Source organism: Ananas comosus, linkage group 3 (genome assembly GCF_001540865.1).
Source record: "Ananas comosus cultivar F153 linkage group 3, ASM154086v1, whole genome shotgun sequence".
Taxonomy (NCBI): Eukaryota; Viridiplantae; Streptophyta; class Magnoliopsida; order Poales; family Bromeliaceae; genus Ananas; species Ananas comosus.
Window position 1 is genome coordinate 13,411,073 of NC_033623.1, and position 18,175 is coordinate 13,429,247.

Consider the following 18,175-nt stretch of genomic DNA (forward strand, 5'->3'; position numbering starts at 1 on the left):
AGGAGATGGTGCAACACAAAAGGTCAAGGGAGAGAGAGGTGGCATATGTGTCCTTTTTATTTTTTTAATCTGTGGGCACATGAATTGATCGAGTCAGGATTGATTTTGGATGTATCGGATCCGACCCAAATCGTGTCGACATGAATTCTGTGATGCGGACAAACCGACCAGTCGACCACCACCAAACGGATCACCAAACAGAAGCTTGGTAGAGACTGTCTGCACGATCAAACTGCTTTATCTATTAATCATTATGCAGGCGGTATAAATCTCAAAGCATATAATGAAACGGTCTACATGCTAAGCACTTTCTTTGAAACTATTCTTGTAATATTTTTTTTTAAAAAAATAATCTTATCCTAATGTGGCGTCATAATGACGCACGATTAAGTATATGCAACTTTAGTTTAGAAACGCCGGTGAACTCAGATAGAATTGTTTTGCTATATAAACATCTAGCGACTGATATATTGGTCAGATCCTGCTAGCAAATCACGATCAAATTTGCGAATCTCTTAATCGATAGTGAGTTAATTAGCTGAATTTGTCCTTGCTATTCAGACGTCTCTTTGACGAAAATCAATGCCTGTAAAAATTAAAACTATATATACTAGAGGTTTATTAAGTGTAATTCGAATTACTGATAAATACATGCATGTATCTCTTACTACTCAATAGTGTGGCGTTGAGCAAAAGCAGTAGTGGTATATGCAAAAGGCTCCACTCTATGTATCCTTTATAGCTGTCCACAGGGAAAGTAGACCTATCAAAGTGGGCTCATCTTAGCCAAAGTGATCACAGAGGAGATGGCTTGTACTTCCCAAAGGAGACATACACAAGCCACATTTTTATTTGTTTGGTTTTCCACTGGTTTAAGGATTGTTTGAACTGATTCGAGTATAGTAATAAGTTAATCATGCATAACGCAATATTTTCGTAATCTCAAATGAGGTCCCAATTGTGGTTAGGAGTTTGAACCATAAACTGTTTGTTTCACAAAATAAAAATATTTTAGGCCCCCCACTTCTTGGACAATGTAATAGCAATAGTTTTAGCAAGAGACCTACAAGCAATTTAAAAGAATAAAAAATGAATATTAAAATTAAGAAGCCTTTTTTTAATAGAGAAATTTTTGTTTAAACAATGCTTTTATTAAAATTTCTTCATTGAGCATTCCCACCGCCGTTTCATAACATCAAAATTTTTTTAAAAAAATGTTAAGACCCTTTCAAATTGTTTGATGTTTTAAAATAGTAAATAATACATATTTTAACGAAGCATTTTCAAATCGGGTCTTAGTTAGGAATTTTAACTTTTTAAGTGGGGATAGGGAAAGCACATGATTCGTGTGGGCCTTTTTTCGGTCTAGCATTGCTGGAACCTAATTATGCGGTTGGTTTAATTTGGATGGTCTCTTGTGTCCTTTGTCTGTGAATAGCCAACCCCTTCTAGAAGAATTCTTTTCGATTCCTTGGCTTCAAAAGTGCTCAGATCCAACATTAACCCTAATTAAACTTTGGTCCCAATTCACAACCTCAAATTTCGCACTTGCGCCCACAATAAGACACAATTTTTTTTTTCCAAAAAAAAAAAAAAACTCAATTAGATGAATTTGAAATCCACTAACAAGATTTCAAAATTGAATTATCGAGTCGTTTTCTCGGTTAGTTCTATTTAAGTTAGGTTCGCTTTTTTGGAGTCAAAGGAGATAAGCAGGACGGACCAAAGACGGAAGAGATCTCCCATCTTCTGTTTCTAATTTCTTAGCGATTATAGACAAATTCCGAGCGGACTAAATTTTATTTTATTTTTGTATTTTTACTAACTGCTTTATCTAGGATTGATCAAAATAGGAGAAAATTTTGGATAATTTTCACCGAATTTGGGCAAATCAAAAAAAGGAAGAGAATTTTTTACCTTCTACTTCATATTATTAGTCGTTGGGGGATGAATTCATGATAAATTATTATATTTTTACTTTTATTAGTTCTCACTTATCGCTCCATTTAGGACGGATCAGAGCGCAGCTCTATCCATCAGAATTCATTTGCATCCCTGTTTCCCACCCTACTTAGGCTCACTTGTGTATCATGTACATGGTCCCTACTCGGTGCTACGCATCTTCTTCCCCGGTAACACAGGGTCACAACTCACAAATGGAATCCAAACTTTGAGATTCGGGCGTCAATCTGATCCTCCTATCCAGATCCGACGGCCCGCACCGATCCATTGCCATCCCCTCAGCACAAAAAACTATTGCCTACACCGAGTGCGCGCATCTCATGCACCACCCTCCCTTGCCCCTCCTTCCCGTCAATATATTTCTTCAATCACCCGTTTAATGTTAAGCACCTAGGTTTTCTCTAACTTTGTATGAAAAAATTTCTACGTACATAATAATCTTATGATTTATAAAAAAGTAATATAAATTTTGCTTATCTATATAAAGACGAGACAACAGGCAGAATAATTATATACGCAAAAATCTTATCTAGACAAAAATATATAAAATACTTATTATTCTTTTCTTTTATAAAAAAAACTTATAGGTTTCTAAAAAGTTAAAAAAAACTTTGAATTCCATAATTGTATGAATTTTTTTTTTTTTTTAGAGAGATGGATAGCACGCTATCCGCTTCGTTTATTTCATTTAAAAGTAAATTTAGCTGGAATGTGAATCAACTAAGATTCGAAATTGGGTCTCGGATACCAACCACCAAGACATTTGTTATTTCCTCTAGAAACAGCCGGTGTACAAATCTAAATTTGTACTTAAAATATACAGGATTAAAATAAAAAATATATATATTTTGTCAATAAGATATATATTTAAACAGAGGTCGATACTTTTGCCATTTTATGCGTAGCAAATTATATATAAAATAATTTCACTGTAGACGGACAAGTAAAGCACAAACGGTCGTAAATAAATGACGAAATTATTATATGCGCAGAAATTTTCTGCTTTGGCTGGATGTGTTGGGCTTTCCGTCTGCTAGAAACACGGAATGGGATGCGGATGAAGAGTGGTGCAGTATATGTAGGGATGCAGCCGGTGCAAGGTAGAAACTTGTCTCTCACCACGGCCGTAGAAAACGACATCCTTATGAGCGTTCGAAGCGCCGAATGGAGACAGCGGCAGCTTACGATGCACACGTGCTTCCTCTTCCCCACACCCCCCCCCAACCCCCAACCCCTTCTCTCTCTCTCTGCTTAGCACCCCAAACGAGGAGGCTTAATAACCTCCTACTATAGTAGTTGTTTGGTGTAGAGAGAGAAAGAGCGTATGTGTGTGAGAGAGAGAGAGAGAGAGAGGAGCAGAGAGAGAATTACTGCTGCAACATTGCAGCAGAGGATTCAGAATCCTTTCCCTTTCTCTCTCTCTACTCTCTTTATGAGAGAGAGAGAGAGAGAGAGAGAGAGAGTGTGTGTGTGTGTGTGTGTGCAGGGCCTTTGGAAGCGCAAGTAGTGTTCCCCACTGTTTCCTTTTCGGGGGAAAAGATTCAAAGGAAAAAGAAGGGAAATCCCCGGAGTCATGGCTTGGCCACTCTTATAGCGTCTGCTGCGCCTGCTTTTGCTTTTGCTTTTGCTTTTTATGGTCGCTTCGCCTCCTCCTCTCTCTCTCTCTCTCTCTCTCTCTCTCTCTCCTTGTTGAGCAAATAAAGCAGCTCCGGGAAGTGGAGTTCCGGGGGAAATGGCCGGGAGGTTTGAAGGAAGAACCCCTTCAAGCAGAGGAATTGAGCAGGTATACCAACTAGTTTTCTTCTCTCCCTATGTATCTTATGTGTATATTTACGTATATATGGCTTGTATTATGGTTTGCACAAATGGGTCTGTCTTTTTCTCTTCTTTTTTGTTTCGAAATTGTGAGATGTGAAATGGGATTTTGTCAAAATGCTTCCTTTTTCCGTTGCGTAGTAACTTGATGGGGTTCTTTTAAACAAATTTGAAAATTGGCTCATTAATTCTATCGTTTTTTTTTCCCCTGTTGGTTTGGACTTTGTGAGGTATAAAACGGGTTTTCGCCAAAATGCTTCCTTTTTACCGTTACGTAGTAACCTCGTGGGGTTTAATTTAAATAGATTTTGAAAATATGAAATGAGTTCTCTTCTTTGTTTGGAATTTGTGAGATGGGTTTTCTAAAAACTTGGAAAATGCTTCCTTTTTTGCTTGCTACTTAGCAGCTTTGTGGGGATTAATCTAAATAAATAATTTAACAATTTTGGATGGAAAAGAGCAATTTTATATGCTTAGTGAAGAACACTTTTGTTTCTTTTTTTCTTTTTTTTAAAATGATTTTTGTTGTCCTTTGTTCTTCGCATATGTGCTCGAGTCAGGCAGAGTGGGGCTTATTGTCTCCAGTGGGTGTTTCTTTTGCTTTAATTAGAGATATATTTGTACTACAATGCATATACAATTAATTAGTATACTTTAAGTTGAAGAGCCGTGGGGAATCACATATGTTTTTTAATATGTTTCCAGCACTTTTTCTTTATAAAATGCCCATGTTTCTCCCAGCTATTTGTTCTTTCTTTGTTAGGATACTTTTTATTACTGAATATATCTTTGCACGAATTCCGTAGTTATCTCCACTCCATCTTTTTTGGGAGTTTATGTGCACTTCCCTTTGAATTTATAGATCTGCAATTTCATTGTGCAGCTCAGGTTCTAAGAACATGATCCATGATACATGCCCTTCAATGTGTAAAAAGAACTAATCATGATTCATGAGGAATAATTTTCTTTGGATAATTTGCGACGCCATGAGAGATTTGAGTTATTTGTTCTATCAATTACATGATATTCTCCATGTTATAATAGTTTCCTCCCTTTGGTGTGATCTTAACTTTCTTCTTTTCACAAAGGCTATTGTAGCTTTGAAGAAGGGTGCCCATCTCCTGAAATGCGGAAAGCGAGGGAAGCCCAAGTTCTGTCCTTTTAGGTTATCTGCGGTGAGTAATTACACGATAGCGCCTTAAATTCTTGTAGCTTTGAGTAGTCCTGTTTCTTTAGCAACTACATGAGAGGCTTTTAATTGCTTCCCTGATTCTTGTTGCTAATTTTGTGCGATTAAATCCGTCCGCACAAGCCTAAGTATGCGGCACACATGTTGGAACCCGTTCAACCTTAAAAGCTTAAGCCTTTAGGTTTGGGCCCAATACTATGAATCAACCTTTAGGCCTTAACTCCTTTACTCTTTTTCCATGTAGGACTATTTTAAATGTGAAGAACCGGACAAATCCTTGTAGTTTTTACATAATTCTTTGGACTTGTTTCAGAATACTGAATTTTCCTTCATGTATGCATATAAGTGATTAATGTATGGTTCTCGAGCCTTTACATCATCTCAGCAATATGTGCTTTCTTTTGAATTTCAGGATGAGAAAGTGTTGATTTGGTACTCGGAGGAGAAGGAAAAACATCTGCGATTAAATACAGTTTCCAGTGTTGTTCTTGGACAGAAGACTGTATGTACCCTTGGTTGATGGCATAATCAGAAATGTTCTAGTTACTTTCCTTATATTTGTCCCTTTTTTTTAAAAGGAGTTCATGTTCTGCAGGTAAATTTTCTGCGACAGCGTCAGCCAGAAAAGGAATCTCAGTCATTTTCTCTAATTTATCAAAATGGTGAACGCTCGCTTGACTTGGTATTCTCATTCTTTGATTTTTTTTTGTTTTTTCTCTTCACAATTTTGTTCTTGTAATTGCTAAGCTAGCAATTCATCTTTACTGACCTATTACGTGCCATTTCTTCTTTGCAATTGTGTACGATGGTTTAGATCTGTAAAGACAAGGAGCAAGCCGAATCGTGGTTTTTGGGCTTGACAGCATTGGTATCAGCTTCTCATCATCCGAAGCCTTCAACTGAATTGAGAAATAACCGGTGGGCGAGTAGCTGTGTCAATAGTCCCGCTAGCTATATCAAGACAAAGCATAAACTAGGAATTCTTCAGGATCCGGTGAAGTTCTCGCAGGTTAGTCAATTAAAAGTGACATTTTCCAATTTGGTTCTTCATTTGAATAGTCTATGCTTCCTTTCAATTTCGTCTGTTCTTGCTAATAATTCCTGCTGGTAAATTCTTCCATTGCATGATTTTTCCTCCGAAGGCACGGTATTTATACGGAAGTCCTCCTCGGTCTCTAAAAGACAGGTTCTTATCAGATAATGCTTTAGATACTTCAGAAGTGTTCACTTCTCCAAGACAAAGAACTTTATCAGATATGCAGGCGTATTTGGATAGAATTCTTCCCCGAGTACCACATGCCGTAGTAAACAATTTTAAAGAAATAGCAAATCCTAACAAAGCTAAGGAGAAGAGAACAATTTCCACCCCTAAAACAAGCTCGTATGATCATGGGTCCCCCCAGATGATAAATAAAAATGATTCATTGAAGGATGTTTTTATATGGGGAAATGGCTTGACAGTTGATTCTTCTGTTCCCAAGTTGTTGGATTGTACTCAAATGCTTGATGTTCAGAACATTGCATGTGGTGAAAATATTGCCGCTTTGGTCACTAAACAGGGTGAGGTCTTTTGCTGGGGTGAGGAGAATAGTGGACGATTGGGGCACAAAACCAACATAGATGTGTCTTATCCTAAAGTAGTCGAATCACTCTCTAATATAAGTGTACGAACAATTGCTTTCGGAGCACAGTTTACTTGTGCAGTGACAAGTTCTGGCGAATTTTATGAATGGGGAAACAGCTCCAATTGCTTTGGGTTGTCATGTGATGGAAACAAAAGAATCCAATGGTTTCCTCATAGAGTATGTGGCCCTTTGGATGGTATAAATATATCGAAGGTTGCATGCGGGGAGTGGCATACAGCTATCATTTCTTCGTCTGGTCGGTTATTTACTTATGGCGAAGGCGCATTTGGTGTTCTCGGGCATGGTGATTTTAAAAGTTTTCCTCGACCTAAAGAAGTTGAGTCTTTGAAAGGGTCGAGAGTTAAGTCCGTTGCCTGTGGGCCGTGGCATACAGCTGCTGTCGTGGAAATAATAGCCGGTGCTTACAAGAATACTACTCCTAACAGCAAACTATTTACCTGGGGTGATAGTGATAGAGGGAGATTGGGTCATACCGACAAAGAGAGAAAGCTTGTACCTACTTGTGTCGAATCACTTGTTGATTGTGATTTTGTTCAAGTTTCTTGTGGAACGGCACTAACTGTTGCTTTGACGATTAATGGGCTTGTATTTACTATGGGAAGTTCAGTTCACGGGCAATTAGGTAATCCTCACTCTGAAGAGGGCTCGATTTCAACTGTCGAAGGATTACTTAAAACCGAATTTGTTAAAGAGATCTCTTCTGGTTCTTTTCATGTGGCGGTTTTGACGACCAAAGGAAAAGTATTCACTTGGGGAAAAGGTTTAGATGGGCAACTTGGGTTGGGGGATTGTATAGACCGAAACTCTCCGGCTCTAGTGGAGGCTTTAGAAGATCGGCATGGAGAGAGTATAGCCTGTGGGTCCAATTTCACAGCCGCAATTTGCTTACATAAATCTATTTCTAGTAAAGATCAATTGGTGTGCAATGGGTGCAAAATGATATTCGGGTTCACAAGAAAGAAACATAATTGCTATAATTGTGGTTCTGTGTTCTGCCATTCCTGTAGCAGTAATAAGGCTACTAATGCAGCATTAGCACCAGATAGAAATAAAAAATATCGTGTTTGCGATCCATGTTTCAATCAGCTGAGATTGAGTTTAGATCGTAGCATAACTAATGAATTTTCTGGTCCAAAGCCACTGTCGGTGAGTTGTAAGGGAAATTTTGACATGAAGATGAACATAGAAGAAACATTCCGTGGCGAAACAAAAGCATGTACTCCCAGAGTATCGCGAGTTCTGAAGGAAGCTAACTTAAACGACGGAAAAATTTTGTCCACGCTAGGAGATAACCAGCAAAGCCGAGATCCGGTTCTGCCTATCGGAAGAGCTGACAAGTCGGGGCAGGAGGCGGGCCCCATGCAGTTCGGTGATCGTTCTATAACAAAAAGTTCATTTCTTCCACCATCTAAGCAGCAGATTGCTCCAGTTCAGGCAGTACAAAATTCAGTTAGGTCAAAGACTCTACCTCGTGATGCAGCTGGCTTAAAACAGGATTTGCATTTCATAGATAAAATACTTTCCGAGGAAGTAAAGCGACTACATGCAGAGGTAAATTATGTTGTATTATATTGTAATCCACAGTTTCATCAAAGGCTTTAACTCCCAATGTTATGCTACATTTGGTATTATAGAAGTTATTGCTAAACTCGAGCAAATAATTATTTTTCATTACTGTTTCATTAAACTCCAGTCCAAGAATGTGACTATGCTATCTATTCAAGTTTATAGTAAAACTAAAATCTTTTTCGGTGATGCAGGCAGCTATTCTTGCAGAACAATGTCAACATAAAAGTCAGAAACTCCAACAGTATAAACACAAAATTGAGGAAACTTGGGTGGTGGCAAGGGATGAAGCTGCAAAATGCAAAGCAGCAAAGGACATTATTAAAGTTTTGACAAATCAGGTACGAACCATGTCAACTCTAATGATTTTGGGACCGAGGAATTTTTAGTATAAAATACTTGTTGTTAGCAGCAGAAAAATATATCAACTCTCATCGACAATTTTTTTTTTATATAAACAGATGAATGCTTTAGCGGAGAGACTTTCATCAGGAAAACAAGTATACGACATGAATTCCTTGCAAAATGACGTCTCCACAGAACGGTCTCAGCTAGCAGATATATCAGGTTCTCGTCACCCAAAATCGGATTCTGGTAAACTTAACCAGTTTACCGATGCTCGAGTTGTCAAGGGTGGACAGATAAACAATGATTCTGTAGCATCTTCTAATTCTGCGACATCTCTAACTGGACCTGTAAAGCATCAGGACATCAAAAGATTATCCAGTGATGGCCATTACTCAAGAACTAATGGCACACACGGAGCTGTAAAGGCATCTGATGAAACTGTCGTGCAAATCGAGCGTGGTGTGTACGCTACGTTCATGTCTTTGCCCGGCGGACAAAAAGGCCTCAGGCGTGTCAGATTCAGGTGAACATTAGATCATAAGAAAACCTGTTTTAAGAAGTCATTTAAAAATTCAGATCACCGTCATACAACAAATGTAAATCAATAGTTTTGCAGGCTTACACGTGCCAATTATTGAGAAAACTTTCGTGCATATACTTTCTGATTTTGCACTCTTCTCATTGATTTACGTGATTGTATTCCAGTCGCAAGCATTTTAGTGAGAAGGGAGCGGAGAAGTGGTGGGAGGAGAACCGAAGCAGAGTATTTGCAAAGTACAACATTGAGCAAATGGCTGCATCATGCACGAGCAACGAAGAAACCTGAATTGTTCTTCGGCATATAAAAGAGCTTCTGCAAAGGACCTTCCATTACAGGATATGTGAATAGCAGATCAGTTTATCATCCTACGCTCAGGACATCTCCCACAGCAAATGTGCATAAGATTTTCCGAAAGGCGTTATTAACGCAGCAGATGCAGGACGCAAGGGGACTCTCAAATCTTCCTTGTTTTGAGGAGTTATACTATGCTTTTGAGCAGGTTGCTACAGAGGAGAGAAATCATTCATAACAAGTTTAACTTAGCTACAGTTCTTGGCCTTGCAATGGTCTAAACTTTGTATCTAGTTGTACAGCATAGCTTGAATCAAAGAAAAATGCTAGTTGTACACCTACTTTATGGGTGTAAATCTTACATCTCAGGCAAAATGAAAAACAAATAGGTGTACAGGTAGCATTGCTCGAAATCAAAATGAAAAAACAATGCTTCTCTGTATCTGATTGTGTCTGTTTGTGTGCGCGTAACGAAATGTTTAGCTACAGTTAACAAGATTCCAGTTTTGTCCACAAAACATCAGAATATGTGGATTTGGATAGTTAGTTGTTATTTCCAGTGTTTTCTAGTAGGTGTTCGGAGTTCACGGCCCATTTAGTCTCTTGAAAACAATATTTTAAAAGAGAATTTTCATGGGCCTACAGAGAACGGCTCAACTCTGTGGATCCAGAGTGGGGGGCCCCACATCTATAGGCCTTGAGAAACGGCCCAGTATTTGAAGGCCGAAGTATCCACTAGCTCCGATCGGACCCGATAAGGTGCCGACCGGGTCGGATTAGTCGCGTCGCGTCGGACCAAAAGCCTGCGCCCGTTCTAAGATCTCATCCAATTTTATTATCCGAACAAGGGAGTGCGCAACTTCCGAGCTCACCGAGGTCGCCGCAGCTGCAACAATGGCGACCGCAGCGGCGAGCTTCGTCCCCGTCGCCTCTCTTCTTCTTCCTCCCCCCTCCTCCTCCTCTGGAAGAAGAGGAAACGCCATGGGGAGCTCCTCCTCCTCTTCGTCGTTTCACTCGTCGCTTCGATCCCCTCCCCTCTCCTCTCCTTCGACTCGGCTCCGCTCCGACGCGCGGCAGCGCCGCCGCAGCGGCTTCGCGGTGGCGTGCGTTTCTCCGACGCACGATCCCGCGTCCTCCGCCGCCGCCACCAAGCTTTACGTTAGTGGTATCACCCCTTAATGGCTTCTGTTAAAAGCTTAATTGATTCGAAATTATTAGGTTAATTTCGAGTTTAGCCCCGGAATTTTGATCTGAGCTTCATCTTGCAAAGGAAAAAGAAAGGAAGGATTTTGACCTGGGTTTCAATTTTGCTGATGATAAGCTGATGTAGCACTTCTTGGGAAGGTAGATTTTACGGACAATTGTTGTAGTTGAAATTATAAGGAATAAATTGAAATCTAGGTCAAACTTTAGGGAATGTGATTGGATGCGCCACCACATGGATTTCTGTATCTTATTGCTACATGCTTTGTTTCGCTGAAATTGGAGAGTAGTAAATATGCATTCGAGCTGGTAAAAAACATTACTTTGTCCTATAGTCCATATTAGCTGCATTAATTTATGCACTCTTCCTGTTCCAGTGGTCGCAATTCGGCACTCAAATACACGATGATCATCTGGTAACTAATAGCATAGTGTTTCTGTACCGACATATGAATATGATCATATCACCCTTTGCAGCTGCGAATCGAGTATAGTTGGTTTGTATAGCCATTCTATGCTGCAGGTTGTGGATTTCTTGCCTTATTATAAAGATTCGCGGGCCGTTCATCACACTTCAGCTAACAAAAGATAATATCATGTCTCTTAAAGAACCCTTATTTGCTAGTGTTTTGCTTCCAGGTCTTTCTTTTCGTACCACTCAAGAGAGTCTTCGGAATGCTTTCGAAAAATTTGGTCAGCTTGTGGAAGGTGTGTAATGCATAAACTGTCTATAGATGTTTGTAGATTTACGTATTTCATTGTGTTCTATGCATCGAACATGTAGCTATTTATCTTTACGAAGCCCATGAAAAATATGTGGACTAGTACAATCGGGTAAAACCCTGTTTCTCTTATGTTGTGCAGTGAACCTTGTGATGGATAGAGTAGCAAATAGACCCAGGGGCTTTGCATTTCTCCGTTATGCCACTGAGGAGGAATCTAAGAAGGCCATTGAGGGAATGCACGGAAAGGTCTGCAAGTTATCTGTAGGCAATTCTGTTTTGGTTTGTTTGAGCTCTGATTGTCGAGTGAAATCTATCTGGGAGTTAGTTCTGAATCTTGTGATTTTCTTACAGCAATTTTAGCTCTTTTTATATGTGTTCTTATAAGCAACACAAAAATGATGACGGTGACAACCACATTTTTTACACGGCTATTATACTAGTAATAACTTGGTGACCTTTATATTTGAAGGTTCTGCTCTATAGTTCTACTTATCTTTACTCAAAATTTTCCTTCATGTGTGATTTTCTTGTGCTTGAATGCAAATTGTTATTCGCCAATTATATATATGAACATTATTTGATAAATACTTTGTAGCTAAGAAAGTTTTGTGAGGATAGTGCTTTACAATTATAATGACAATGAATTTGTGCTTTCATCTCAATATGTCAATTTGATAGACTAATGTAGTTGCCCCTTTTCTTTCTCAAGTTCCTGGATGGCAGAGTTATATTCGTTGAAGTTGCAAAACCACGATCCGAGCTGCGCCGAAGTCCCAAGCAAAGCCCAAGGAGCTCCTCTTTCTTTATTGGGAAGGATTGGGGAACTTAGCATATTTGCATTCACCTTCATCTTGCCATATTTCTACAAAAGTCCTGTGCTGTTATCACGTTAAAATGTTAACAATTTATTTACAGAATGTTTAAAACCCGAAGGTTTTGTAGCATTTGATGAACAGTATAATATTCAAATGGTTTGTCCTAAGTTGTTTGGATGTGAATATATCTCAGTATTAGATCCGTACTCTGCCTTTGTCCGAGTGCTTTCGAATCCAGTATCGACGAGTATCTCTGTTCCGATTTGGACAGAAGGTATCGATGAGAATTGAGCTATTCTGTTGCTCTTATTTACCTCCTCTCTTTTTTTTCTTCTCTTTTATGAGTGATCATGTTTGCCTCTCTTCGTTTCTCTACCATCTGTTTTAAGAGGATAGTTTTCTTGCTTGGCTTAAGAAATAAACTTCTCTGATGTTGCCATACAAACCTTTTGATATCATACAGTGGTTGTAATCTTTATACCGAGTCTAGCGCGCATCCTGCTCATCTGACAGATGAGAAATCTCATTTTACATCCACACAACCCCTGCATAACAGATTCATGCTACTGCTCAAAGTATGTATAGGAATTCGGGTCATGTATTAGAGCTACAGATTATCTTAAAATTACCATCTCCACAGGTACCTGTGGGCTCGAACTGCACCATTCTGGTATTTATATTTTAGTACAAAACAAATGCAAGTCTCAATCAAGTAGTTTTTGGATTTGGAAGGAATTAACATATCTGTCAACAGAGTGGAGAAGTTCTGAATAAATATGTGGAATACGCATGCATCTAACTCATCACATTTAAGCTTGCTGCTTGAGAGATTTCATTTGATCTTGTTTACAAGTTACAGAACCCAAAAAATAAACAAAAGAAAATCGACACAAATAACCTATTAGGACAACAAACAACCCTTTGCTTCAAGGATGTGGAGTGGAAAAGAAAACCAACTTCAGAAAAAGCTGGGAAAAATAGCCAGATAATTAACAAGCAACAGAGATGTTCTTCTGCGACCCCAGAAGGCAACAGTTATCTGTCTACCTTCTTCTCATGAACAAGCTAAACCACTACAACAATAGAGGAGATGCACAACACCAGTTCATCAATCGCCAATTATGTGCTAAAGAATCATCTCTGCATATAAATTAGAAAGGATGTTATCTAACTTAGAGAGAGCAGGCTGTTATTTTAGCTACAAACACAGCCTTGTCTTTTCTCCCTCTGCATCGTCAATCGCCATCTGCGCGTGCTGCATCTCGCTTTCGACCGCGCATCTCCTGTACTCGCTTTCGACCGCGCATCTCCTGTACGGCACAAATCCCCTAGAGGACTTATTCTTGCCACTTATTGGGGTGAAGGCGGAGTTCTCACTTGGGTTCAATTTAGAAGCCGGTATCAGTTCCTCAGATAAATTTTCCACCCCTTTTGAATCGACAACATCGGCTCTTTGATCGCCTTCTCCTCTCCCACTAACAGGGGCAGTGTTCGAGCCAGTCCAAGATCCTTCTCTCTGCGCCTCTTTATCGTCCTGTTGCTTGTAGGCCGCATTCTCTGGTTGAACTAGTGGATAAGGTAAACCACCATACAAGGTCCAATATGGAAGAGGTGCTCCAGTTGGTGCCATAACATTATCTCCAGCAAGAGGCAAACAGTAAAAAAATGGCGGCACTCCACCCGGCCACAGATTCCATGCAGTAGCCTCAGCAGAGCCAGGATTAGCTCCACGCAGAACGCTCTGCGAAAGCTGCTGAGACGAGGCATCAAGCTCCATATTTGTGCGATTTTGGTGGCTTTCCATTTCAACAACACGAGATTGCTTTGGACATTCAGGCTTGCTTGCGTCCGTGACTATAACCGTCTTCCCGAAGAGCTTAAAAACCGGAGCTGGGGACTCCTCTGAAGATGCTTCTTCCATATTGGGGTGGTCATTTTGATTTGATTCCTGAAAACCCATCGTTGATCAAATTAGTCGGCGTCATAGGAGAGAAAAATTGTGATGATTCATCAGAAAAAGGACTGTAGAATAATAGATTACCATGGTAGGTAGGACTTCCGTAGTCAACCCCGGGGTTGAAGGACACCTATTCTCTTCATTCACCGAGTAGGTCAGTGATTGTCCTCCATTTTCTTGCTCGCTCGATCCCGTGGCAGAGGAAATCGGAGATTTACAACTGCTGGGAAATACTTCTGAACCAACAGTAGATAAAACCGATGTGGGCGATCTATTCTCTTGCTCACATATAGCTGAATTCTGCATTGAGGACTTCTCCAATTGTTTCAAAACCGGAATTCCCTTTATGTGTGTGCCACCCAATTTCCGTGGGTAAGGGTGTAGCGGCTTCCTCTTTGGTCGAGGAGGAGGTATTTCTATCGCCGTCGAAGTGCCTGTACTGTTACAGTTATTTCCCGATGAATCACGGGCAACCTGGAGTATTATGAATAACTTAGAAATTCGCAACATACGCGAAACTAAATATTTCTTTACGGTGCTCATCTCTGCGAATGAACGACTGACTTCAATCATTCAAGTGAGACCGCCCATAAATATACTGAGGGAAGAGTAATTTTTTAACAGGGGAAAGGGCAGTGGACCTTAGCAAAGAACTTCTGGGCGTGGCTCCGGATTTGAACCGCGGTCTTGGTACCGACATGCTCTGAGAATAAAATTCGTGTTCAGAGGGAGGCAATGGATATGCAGGGAATAGAGCAAAGTTGAGTGATTCTATAAGTGTAAACCTTCTATGCGGCGCCAAGCGCGGCCATGAAGTTGCAAAGCCTCGATAAATTTCTTGTGTTCCTCTTCAGTCCATCTCTCCCTTTGCTTTGTTATTGTGTAGGGCTTCCTTACCTGTACAATCAAAAGGAACAATAGGAGCAGAGTTTAATGTTAATACAAATAAAAATGCGATTTTTGAATCAAATTCAAACTAGTTTGAGGCAACTTAGCGAGAGTAGATACCTTGGGGATTGATTCATCCACACATAAACCCAAATCAGTCAATTGAAGGCCCACCGCGGGCGAAGCATTGCTTTCGATCTCGGCTTGATGAGTAACAAGATTTGAAATTGTGTTCAAATTATTCTCCTGTTAAGCAAAAGGAATAACAAAGTTTACTATCCAAACACAAATTATAGCTTATATAAAACATAAAAAGCAACTCTAAAAAGTGATATGAGCTTATTAACAAAATAAACAAGACAAATTTCTCAATTTATTTTCTTTCTTATAATCAAATATATACTCCTGAAGATATACAAAACCCAAGCCCACTCCATGAAAAATCAAAGAAATACAAGTACAAAAAAAAAAAAGAGAGTAAAATTTGCAAATAAGTACCTCAGCATCCATTGCTCCAAACCCAAGAGGGCACTTTTTTTCACCAAACGCCACTACAGCCCGTTTAATCTCCTCTTTCCCTTTCATCTCATTCTACAACGAAGAATCGAATCCCTTATCTCCGCTTCGATCGGGGTTCCGTACTCGTATCAGGAACACATCGCAACGCCTCCCAATACCTCATACGCTTTTCTCGCTCCGAAGAAAAATCTCTAAACAATACCAACATCAAAGCAAAAAAAAAAAATTAACCCTCTCAAAAGACCAAATTCAAGCAATCGCTACAAACATCAGGTTTTCCTCGCTCACGAAGTTGATTAACATTTCTAGCTAAGTTTATTTTTAAATAAAATAAACGAAGCAGGTAGCGTGCTACCTATCTCTCTCTTAAAAAAAAAAAGCCAAAAATTTTGGGGGGCAAAAATCGATACCTCTCCTCCGAATCCCCGTTCCTCGTCGCCTAGCGATTCGAAACAACAAAAAATCTAGGCTCGCAAAATCCCTAGCAATTTAGAAAAAGCTTACGCGCGAGAGAAGAGAGAGAGAGAGAGAGAGAGAGAGAGAGAGAGGGAAAGAAAAAAGTGAAAGGTGGAGAGAGAGAGAGAGAGAGAGAGAGAGAGAGAGAGAAAGAAGGGTTTGAGGCGAAAGAGGAGAGAGAGAGGAGGAGGAGAAAAAGGGCTCGGAGGAGGCGCCACGTCAGATAGGGATTTTCCTTTTTTTAATTTTTTTTTCCTGTTTAATTTTAATTTTAATTTTTTTTGGTTGGAAATTTCGAGAAGCAGCTCGATTCTTGTGGCTGGCGCTTCACGACGCCCGGCCACGTGGCGCGCGCTCGTCGGCCCTCCCCTCATCTCACCCCCCGCTTTTCGATCGCAACTTGTGGTATTACTGTGCGTGGGGATAATTTCCCCAGGATAAGTTTATTTTAATAATAATAATATCAATAATAATGATAACGATAAACTAAAACTCCTTATCCTCATTATTATTCCCAAATAAAAAACACGAACTTGTACGGTGACCCCGCAACAATAGACTATTGTGGTATCCGTCCCTCAACTTTATTTAATCAAGTTAACTATTTATTAAATTTTAAATAAAATTTAAAAAGTATTAAATTAAAAATTAAAATAAAAGGGTCAAAGGGGTTCTCTTCGTACAATTTTCCCAAATACATTTAAAAAAAAAGAAGAACGGTGGTATTCTCTTTTTTCTTTTTTTTTTTTATATGGCGTAGGATTAAAGGGGTAAATTGGGAAATTAACAAATTGGGCCGAAAATATCTACAACCGCTAAAATTCGCAGGGCCAGGAGTCGTGGGTTCTTCTTTTTCAAAGGTCGTGAACTTTAACCCAGCGCTTTTGGACACGTCAGCACCACTCGCCGCCGCGGCCCTGTCGCGGCGACACGTGTCCCCGCCCGATGGGAAATGGGGTGGGCGAGGGGAGAGTGTGATGCTTTGGGCGCTTCTCGGCCACACGTAATTATACCGGAATTTTAAATTCTGGGGGAATAATTATAGCCACATGATTGGGATATTGTTTTTTTCGTTTTTTTCAATTTTTTAATTTTAATTTAAATTTAATTTGTGGGTTGGTGGGGCCCGGATAGGTGGAGCGGTGGCGGGGCCATGGACGTGTTCGGTGGAGGGTTCCAGAAACGAGAGGTGTTGAACGGAGGGAGGATCACGGACGTTGATGGGAGATCGGAGGGATGGGATTTTTCGGGAGATTAGTGCTAGATTATAAGTGCTCCCGCGGTGAGACCATCAAATTCGCCTTTAGTACTATTTTGAGTTTCATGTATTTTACTTCATAAAATGATAAATTTGATGGCCTCATCACAGAAAGAGATTTTGGATAAGACAGCAAAATTTTAATAATTATATATCCACTAATTTTTTTGTGAAAACGACATAGTCGTGCCGTTAATTAGCACCGTAATCTATTCGTAGCGTTCATTTTAGACCGCACAGGTATATTCTCCGCCTAACAAGTTAAAAAAAATTAAGAAAACAGTAATATGAATTAAGTTATAATAGTGAGACAACAGACTTGGAAAAAAAATAAATAAATAAAAACAAAAACAAAATTATGTACACGGATTAAGATATATTAACTATCTTCACGTATTATTGTGATCTTTTCATTTCATTTAGGGTTCGGTTTAATATTAGTTTTCAAATTTTAAAGTATTATGTCATTTCTCTTCAGCTACATGAACCATCAGACCACAACAACTGTCAGTAAATCTTTTCTTCTTATTTTTGTTGTATCTATCTATATTCGACATACTTACAAAAGTTTTTCATATTGACATGTTATTTAATGTTGTATCAGAATTAGACAGTAGACGGAAGAGCAGGTGTCTGTTACATGCATAATTCATGAGCAGATTGTTTATATTTTTAAATTCGACAGCACATAATTTATGCAAATATTAATATATAGAAATAATTTGTTCAATGTCCATTTAGTTTTGAAAAATAATTAATATATTTTTATGATGATCAAGTAATAAATTGTACAAAAGTGGAATAATAATTCATATTCCATCAAATCTGTTCGTATTATTATTCGTACAGAAACCTAGAACTTGCTGCAATAGTACGGAATAATCGAATTTTATAGAAGTGGAAAACCGACATAATTTAATGCCACGTACATGTGTTGCATCTTGTGAGAATAATAATAGTAATAATAATAATAATAAAATAATAACTAGGGTCAAA

General features: G+C 39.2%; 3 protein-coding genes across 4 annotated transcripts; 2 read left to right on the forward strand and 1 right to left on the reverse strand.

The window, feature by feature from the left end:
• On the forward strand, positions 3,215 to 9,854 carry LOC109708206. 2 transcript variants are annotated; one of them, XM_020229847.1, is made up of 9 exons: positions 3,215 to 3,745; positions 4,866 to 4,952; positions 5,379 to 5,468; positions 5,562 to 5,648; positions 5,781 to 5,975; positions 6,109 to 8,163; positions 8,373 to 8,519; positions 8,640 to 9,049; positions 9,232 to 9,854. In XM_020229847.1, exons 1-9 carry the CDS (start codon positions 3,695 to 3,697, stop codon positions 9,350 to 9,352), a joined length of 3,243 nt encoding a protein of 1,080 aa, XP_020085436.1. In that variant the 5' UTR covers positions 3,215 to 3,694; the 3' UTR covers positions 9,353 to 9,854. The 2 variants fall into 2 exon arrangements, with proteins under 2 accessions (XP_020085436.1, XP_020085437.1); XM_020229848.1 differs by lacking the exons at positions 3,215 to 3,745; positions 4,866 to 4,952; positions 5,379 to 5,468 and having other exon boundaries at positions 5,548 to 5,628.
• Positions 10,178 to 12,303, forward strand: LOC109707583 (RNA-binding motif protein, Y chromosome, family 1 member B). Its single transcript, XM_020228963.1, has 4 exons — positions 10,178 to 10,523; positions 11,201 to 11,269; positions 11,426 to 11,532; positions 11,996 to 12,303. The coding sequence occupies exons 1-4, from the start codon at positions 10,253 to 10,255 to the stop codon at positions 12,113 to 12,115; spliced, it is 567 nt and encodes a 188-aa protein (XP_020084552.1). The 5' UTR covers positions 10,178 to 10,252; the 3' UTR covers positions 12,116 to 12,303.
• On the reverse strand, positions 12,892 to 16,045 carry LOC109707582 (protein CCA1-like). Its single transcript, XM_020228962.1, has 7 exons — positions 15,876 to 16,045; positions 15,445 to 15,656; positions 15,067 to 15,192; positions 14,844 to 14,955; positions 14,700 to 14,761; positions 14,143 to 14,532; positions 12,892 to 14,049 (listed from the first exon to the last, which is right to left on the reverse strand). The coding sequence occupies exons 2-7, from the start codon at positions 15,529 to 15,531 to the stop codon at positions 13,300 to 13,302; spliced, it is 1,527 nt and encodes a 508-aa protein (XP_020084551.1). The 5' UTR covers positions 15,532 to 15,656; positions 15,876 to 16,045; the 3' UTR covers positions 12,892 to 13,299.

Excerpts from the sequence above, each read along its gene's own strand:
- LOC109708206 (XM_020229847.1), top strand. The coding sequence starts at position 3,695 with ATGGCCGGGAGGTTTGAAGGAAGAACCCCTTCAAGCAGAGGAATTGAG. Across the intron at positions 5,469-5,561 it reads TTGTTCTTGGACAGAAGACT|GTAAATTTTCTGCGACAGCG; the intron begins GTATGTACCCTT and ends CATGTTCTGCAG. Across the intron at positions 8,164-8,372 it reads TAAAGCGACTACATGCAGAG|GCAGCTATTCTTGCAGAACA; the intron begins GTAAATTATGTT and ends TCGGTGATGCAG.
- LOC109707583 (XM_020228963.1), top strand. The coding sequence starts at position 10,253 with ATGGCGACCGCAGCGGCGAGCTTCGTCCCCGTCGCCTCTCTTCTTCTT. Across the intron at positions 10,524-11,200 it reads CACCAAGCTTTACGTTAGTG|GTCTTTCTTTTCGTACCACT; the intron begins GTATCACCCCTT and ends TTTTGCTTCCAG. Across the intron at positions 11,270-11,425 it reads ATTTGGTCAGCTTGTGGAAG|TGAACCTTGTGATGGATAGA; the intron begins GTGTGTAATGCA and ends TATGTTGTGCAG.
- LOC109707582 (XM_020228962.1), bottom strand. The coding sequence starts at position 15,531 with ATGAAAGGGAAAGAGGAGATTAAACGGGCTGTAGTGGCGTTTGGTGAA. Across the intron at positions 15,193-15,444 it reads TTGGAGCAATGGATGCTGAG|GAGAATAATTTGAACACAAT; the intron begins GTACTTATTTGC and ends TTTGCTTAACAG. Across the intron at positions 14,956-15,066 it reads TGGATGAATCAATCCCCAAG|GTAAGGAAGCCCTACACAAT; the intron begins GTATCTACTCTC and ends TTGATTGTACAG.